The following is a 7,334-nucleotide window of genomic DNA, read 5'->3' on the forward strand; positions in this document are numbered from 1 at the left end:
ATGATCAGCCATGATCACAGTGAATGGCGGTGCTGGCTTGAAGGGCCGAATGGCCTACTCCTGAGCCTATTGTCTGTTGTCTAATTACAGCCAAAACCTAAGGAGCAGCCCCTTCAGATAGTGCACACACTCTGCAAACTCTCACACTCCATGTACTTATGGAACACAGTCTCCTCCTTGCTGCGGAAGTCTATGTCAGACCCCCCCGGGAGTGTGTTTGATGCAGAGGAAGCTTCACTCTCTGGGTCAGGGGCACCTCTCCCCCTCTGCCAGTCACTCCTAATGCCGATCTCTGGCGATCATCGCTCGCTTCCTGAGAAACAGCTGCTGTCTGATAACTGGCTTGGCTCGGAGAGACTGATGTTTAAATCTTGGCCCCGCTGGAGATTAGTGCACGGTTTAGCTCTGACGGAGACGGATTTGCCGGGACCAAGCACAGTGTCGGAAGCAATCGGAGGCAGGAGTCTCAGCTGTCCTCGTGGACAGCAGAGTATAATTCTCTCAAAGGATGAGGAAGGACATTCTTGCCGTAGAGGGAGTACAGAGAAGGTTCACCAGACTGATTCCTGGGATGGCAGGACTTTCATATGAAGAAAGACTGGATAGACTCGGCTTGTACTCGCTAGAATTCAGAAGATTGAGGGGGGGATCTTATAGAAACTTACAAAATTCTTAAGGGGTTGGACAGGCTAGATGCAGGAAGATTGTTCCCGATGTTGGGGAAGTCCAGAACAAGGGGCCACACACAGTTTAAGGATAAGGGGGAAGTCTTTTAGGACCGAGATGAGAAAAACATTTTTTTTCACACACACAGAGTGGTGAATCTGTGGAATTCTCTGCCACAGAAGGCAGTTGAGGCCACACAGTATCATTTAGGTGGCCCTTGTATTTAAGGGAGGGGGTAGGAGAGATGGCAGATGGATGGCCCTTGATGGAAAATAAAGGGATCAGGGGAATATGGTGATCAATATGATCAATAAGAACAGGAGGATGGGGAGTGATCTTATAGAGGTGTATAAGACCATGATGGGGATAGATCGGGAGTCTCTTGCCCAGAGTATGGGAATCAAAGACAAGAGAGCATAGGTTTAAGGTGAAGGAAGGAAAGATTTAATAGGGACCTGAGGAGTAACTTTTTTACACAAAGGGTGGTAGGTTTAAAGTTTAGAAAATAGGTGCAGGAGGAGGCCATTCGGCCCTTTGAGCCAGCACCGCCATTCATTGTGATCATGGCTGATCGTCCCCTATCAATAACCCGTGCCTGCCTTCTCCCCATATCCCTTGATTCCACTAGCCCCTAGAGCTCTATCTAACTCTCTCTTAAACCCATCCAGTGACTTGGCCTCCACTGCCCCCTGTGGCAGGGAATTGCACAAATTCACAACTCTGGGTGAAAAAGGTATTTCTCACCTCAGTCTTAAATGACCTCGCCTTTATTCTAAGACTGTGTGTGTGTCCCCTGGTTCTGGACTCACCCAACATTGGGAACATTTTTCCTGCATCTAGCTTGTCCAATCCTTCTATAATTGTATATGTTTCTATAAGATCCCCTCCCACTCATCCTTCTAAACTCCAGTGAATACAAGCCTAGTCTTTTCAATACGACAGTCCCGCCATCCCAGGGATCAATCTCGTGAACCTACGCTGCACTGCCTCGATCGCAAGGATGTGTGTGTGTGGGTGAGAGGCAGGAGGGAGGAATGTTCGACTCACATACACACACACAGACCACACACGAAACTAGTTCTCGACAGTTTAATGTGACATGTGGGGGTCGATGGGGTGGGATTGGGGGATGGGGGTTGGGGGGTGGGGTGTGGGGGGGTTGGGGTGGGTGGGTGGGGGGGTGGGGGTGGGTGGGTTTGAGGGTGGGGGTAGGGGGGGAAGGGGTCCAGGCAGCCAGGCAACCCGCGATGGCCAGGCTACGCTACAGGTGATGGGCAACTGTGGGTGGAGATGGACTCGTCAGCAAAGTAGGCCCGGTTGAAGTCGACAGGCTGCTCCTGCAGCTTCAGCCCCTGCATACAACCCTGGTAGTAGGACCAGTTGTAGCCCATACTCTCCAACGCTGGGGGGGGAATGGGAGAGAGAGAGAGAGGGTTAGTCTGCAGTGTCCAGGGGTCACCAACCATTCCCCCGACCCTTCCTTCATAGAAACATCGAAAATAGGTGCAGGAGTAGAGGCCATTCAGCCCTTCGAGCCTGCACCGCCATTCAATATGATCATGACTGATCATCCAACTCAGTATCCCATCCTTGCCTTCTCTCCATATCCCCTGATCCCTTTAGCCACAAGGGCCACATCTAACTCCCTCTTAAATATAGCCAATGAACTGTGTGGCCTCAACTACCTTCTGTGGCAGAGAATTCCACAGATTCACCACTCTCTGTGTGAAAAATGATTTTCTCATCTCGGTCCTAAAAGACTTCCCTCTTATCCTTAAACCGTGTGGCCCCTTGTTCCCTTTACTTCCCCAAACATCGGGAACAACTCTTCCTGCATATAGCCTGTCCAACCCCTGTGGCAGAGAATTCCACAGATTCACCAGTTTCTATAAGATGATTTTCTCATCTCGGTCTAAATTCCAGCGAGTACCCCTAGTTCTGGACTCCCCAGTCTTTCTTCATATGAATCTTCCTGCCATCCCCTGTCTGGTGAACCTTCTCTGTACTCCCTTTGTATGGTAAGAATGTCCCTTCCCTCAGATTAGGAATTCCAGCGAGTACAACTGTACGCTATCCAGTCTTTGTTCATCTCACCAAGACCTGCCAACTGCAGTAATCAGTCCCTGAACCTCCTAGACTCAAATCCTCTATGGTAAGAATGTCCTTCCTCAGGTTAGGAGGAGACCAAAACTGTACGCAATACTCCAGGTGTGGTCTCACCAAGACCCTGTACAACTGCAGTAGAACCTCCCTGCTCCTATACTCTAATCCTTTTGCTATATCATCCCAACACAAATCCCTCTGCATCCCAACGCCCTACACCCCTCCCCCCATCTCTGTAACGGGAGGGGTAGAAGTGGGAGGGGAGGGGGGGAGAACTTACCCGGGAGCCCCCCAAAGAAGATCAGAGCGTCGGTGTGGAACCAGGCATTGTGGAGGGAGGCGAAAAGTCCGGGCCCCAGCGGCTGGCTCTGCAGCTGGTCCCCGATGGCCAGAGTGGCCTCCTCCCCGGACACAGTGAGCGAGAGAGGCTGCCCCTGGCAGAGCTGGCTGGGTCCCGGAAACTCCACCAGCTCCGTTCCTCCCAGACTCAATCGGAACACCTGCGGAGAACAAGGGGGTCGTCAGCTCGGCAAGGTTCAGCACCCAAAACGTTTTGGGCCGAAACCCTTCTTCAGACATATAAGATTATATGAAATCTTATGTAAGATTGTTAAGGGTTTCGTTGAAACATTTAAGATTGTTAAGGGCTTAGACACGCTAGAGGCAGGAAACATGTTCCCGATGTTGGGGGAGTCCAGAACCAGGGGCCACACACACACAGTTTATGAATAAGGGGTAGGCCATTTAGAACGGAGGCGAGGAAACACTTTTTCTCACAGAGAGTGGTGAGTCTGTGGAATTCTCTGCCTCAGAGGGCGGTGGAGGCCGGTTCTCTGGATGCTTTCAAGAGAGAGCTAGATGGGGCTCTTAAAAATAGCGAAGTCAGGGGATATGGGGAGAAGGCAGGAACGGGGTACTGATTGGGGATGATCAGCCATGATCACATTGAATGGCGGTGCTGGCTCGAAGGGCCGAATGGCCTACTCCTGCACCTGTTGTCGATTGTCTAATCTGGAGGTGTGTGTGCGTTCGTTTGCACACTTCTGTTCCTCCTGCCCGATGGGAGAGGGGGGGGGAAGAGGGAGACTGGTCCTTGATTTTCCCGGTCCATCCCAGTATCCCGTCCGGAACGCCGCCTACTCACCTCCGTCATGTCCTTCCTCACAAAGTCCAGCTGCAGCAGACGGCTGTAACTCTCGGACAGGACCGCCAACACCATCCCGCTGTGTTTAGTTGGTCGGATCACCCCCTCGAACCGCAACACCCACTCCTCCAGAGACTCCGAAACATTCCAGAAACCTGGAGAGGATCAGCCAAATCTCTCAGTCCCATCCCCACCCCCCCCCCCCTTCCCACTAAATCTTCGATTCAACCTTCTAATAATCAATTAAATCCCCTCTATTCCATTCAATCCCCCCCCCCCCCCTCCCCCACCCTCACCTTTATCCTAATTTTGCTACTCTGGGTTTTGACACGCTAGAGGCAGGAAACATGTTCCCGAAGTTGGGGGAGTCCACAACCAGGGGCCACACACACGCAGTTTAAGGATAATGGAGACCGAGATGAGAAAGCGTAGAGGGAGTACAGAGAAGGTTCACCAGACTGATTCCTGGGATGTCAGGACTTTCATATAACAATTACAGCACGGAAACAGGCCATCTCGGCCCTACAAGTCCGTGAAGAAAGACTGGATAGACTCGGCTTGTACTCGCTAGAATTTAGAAGATTGAGGGGGGGGATCTTATAGAAACTTACAAAATTCTTAAGGGGTTGGACAGGCTAAATGCAGGAAGATTGTTCCCGATGTTGGGGAAGTCCAGAACAAGGGGCCACACACACAGTTTAAGGATAAGGGGGAAATCTTTTAGGACCGAGTTGAGAAAAAAAGAAATTCACACAGAGAGTGGTGAATCTGTGGAATTCTCTGCCACAGAAGGTAGTTGAGGCCACACAGTTCATTGGTTATATTTAAGAGAGAGTTAGATGTGGCCCTTGTGGCTAAAGGGATCAGGGGGTATGGAGAGAAGGCAGGGATGGGATACTGAGTTGGATGATCAGCCATGATCATATTGAATGGCGGTGCAGGCTCGAAGGGCCGAATGACCTCTACTCCTGCACCTATTGTCTATGTTTCTATTAGGAGACCAAAAGTGCACACAAGTCTTGATGGAAGGAAGGCGATTCTCTTACCACTGGTCTTGAAGACAGCCATTCCCAATCCTTGGAAGAAGGTTCCAGACATGATGCTGGTGGGGCATTGGATGTTGGGATTACTGGAGACCTTCTTGTCCAGCCACGAGGTGTTCTGTTGCAGCCAGTCCCAGTTGGAGATGCAGGCGTCCAATCTTTGTTTGACCTGGAGGGTTGAAAGGCCAAACGTTCGGTCAACCCTTGACCTGTGACCTCTCGCTGCAGGTCAAAGGGCATCCAAGACTGTTAAGGGTTTCGACACGCTAGAGGCAGGAAACACGTTCCTGATGTTGGGGGAGTCCATAACCAGGGGCCACACACACACAGTTTAAGAATAAGGGGTAAGCCATTTAGAACGGAGACGAGGAAACACTTTTTCTCACAGAGAGTGGTGAGTCTGTGGAATTCTCTACCTCAGAGCGCGGTGGAGGCCGGTTCTCTGGATGCTTTCAAGAGAGAGCTAGATAGAGCTCTTAAAGATAGCTAGGATATGGAGAGGATGTTTCCACTAGTGGGAGAGTCTAGGACCAGAGGGCACAGCCTCAGAATAAAAGGATAGCTTCTGGAGTAGGAAGAGAATCAAAGGTTTTTAGGACCGAGATGAGGAAAACATTTTTCACACAGGGAGTGGTGAAACTGTGGAATTCTCTGCCACAGAAGGTAGTTGAGGCCACAGTTCATTGGCTATATTTAATAGGGAGTTAGATGTGGCCCTTGTGGCTAAAGAGATCAGAGGGTATGGAGAGAAGGCAGGTACAGGATACTGAGTTGGATGATCAGCCATGACCATATTGAATGGCGAATGGTGCAGGCTCGAAGGGCCGAATGGCCTACTACTGCACCTGTTTTCTATGTTTCTATGTTTTGGGGAGAAGGCAGGAGAATGTGGTTGAGAGGGAGAGATAGAGTCAGGGGAGAAGGCAGGAACGGGGTACTGATTGGGGGTGATCACATTGAATGGCGGCGCTGGCTCGAAGGGCCGAATGGCCTCTACTCCTGCACCTGTTGTCTATTGTTGATTGCAACTCACCGGCATGAGGAGCTTGGACTCGTTGAAGAGCAGGTTGCCCACGGCTATACGGATTTTGACCATGCTCCCCTCCAGGCCCACGCTGGGCAAGATGGTGATGGAAAGAGATGGCTGCTGGTTCACTAACAGCTGGATGCTGTTCTTGGTACTCGTCACCTTGATCTGATGGGATTAGAGTCGTACACGTTAGTCTGTAGACAAAAGTGCTGGAGAAACTCAGCGGGTAAGGCAGCATCTATGGAGGGAAGGAACAGGCGACGTTTCGGGTCGAGACCCTTCGGGTCTCGACCCGAAACGTCACCTGTTCCTTCCCTCCATAGATGAATGAATGAAAAATTTTTAATTGCCAACTATTCACATACAAGGAATTTGCCTTGGTGCTCCGCCCGCAAGTGACAACATGACATACAGTGACAGTTTGGAATGACACATAAAACATTGAACATTAATAATAAAACATTAGACCAAGTGCAGGCTCCCCCAACGCAGCTGTTCCCCACCCGTAGCCCTCACGGGAGACGTGGTCCTCCAACTGAAGATTCGAGCACTCAGCAGTCCGGCTGTTTTTAAATCTTATAGATCTTATAGAAACTTACAAAATTCTTAAGGGGTTAGAAACATAGACATAGAAACATAGAAATTAGGTGCAGGAGTAGAGGCCATTCGGCCCTTCGAGCCTGCACCGCCATTCAATATGATCATGGCTGATCATCCAACTCAGTATCCCGTACCTGCCTTCTCTCCATAACCCCCTGATCCCCTTAGCCACAAGGGCCACATCTAACTCCCTCTTAAATATAGCCAATGAAATGTGTGGCCTCAACTACCCTCTGTGGCAGAGAGTTCCAGAGATTCACCACTCTCTGTGTGAAAAAAGTTCTTCTCATCTCGGTTTTAAAGGATTTCCCCCTTTATCCTTAAGCTGTGACCCCTTGTCCTGGACTTCCCTAACATCGGGAACAATCTTCCTGCATCTAGCCTGTCCAACCCCTTAAGAATTTTGTAAGTTTCTATAAGATCCCCTCTCAATCTTCTAAATTCTAGAGAGTATAAACCAAGTCTATCCAGTCTTTCTTCAGTCTATCCAGTCTTTCTTCAGTTGGACAGGCTAGATGCAGGAAGATTATTCCCGATGTTGAGGAAGTCCAGAACAAGGGGCCACACACAGTTTAAGGATAAGAGGGAAGTCTTTTAGGACCGAGATGAGAAAAACATTTTTTTTCACACACAGAGAGTGGTGAATCTGTGGAATTCTCTGCCACAGAAGGTAGTTGGGGCCACACAGTTCATTGGCTATATTTAAGAGGGAGTTAGATGTGGCCCTTGTGGCTAAAGGAATCAGGGG

The 7,334-nt window shown here is 50.0% G+C and overlaps 1 protein-coding gene across 1 annotated transcript in view; it reads right to left on the reverse strand.

The window, feature by feature from the left end:
- Positions 1-1,851: 1,851 nt before the first annotated feature.
- Positions 1,852-7,334, reverse strand: part of shbg (sex hormone-binding globulin) — an 8,984-nt gene continuing 3,501 nt past the window's right edge. Inside the window, exons 4-8 of the mRNA XM_055630732.1 lie at positions 5,990-6,151; positions 4,960-5,125; positions 3,914-4,068; positions 3,050-3,269; positions 1,852-2,068 (exon numbers count right to left, since the gene is read on the reverse strand). Coding sequence (XP_055486707.1) covers positions 1,923-2,068; positions 3,050-3,269; positions 3,914-4,068; positions 4,960-5,125; positions 5,990-6,151 — 849 coding nt within the window. The 3' untranslated portion in view covers positions 1,852-1,922. The remainder of the gene's footprint in view (positions 2,069-3,049; positions 3,270-3,913; positions 4,069-4,959; positions 5,126-5,989; positions 6,152-7,334) is intronic.

The sequence above is a fragment of the Leucoraja erinacea genome, unplaced genomic scaffold, assembly GCF_028641065.1.
Source record: "Leucoraja erinacea ecotype New England unplaced genomic scaffold, Leri_hhj_1 Leri_51C, whole genome shotgun sequence".
NCBI lineage: Eukaryota > Metazoa > Chordata > Chondrichthyes > Rajiformes > Rajidae > Leucoraja > Leucoraja erinaceus.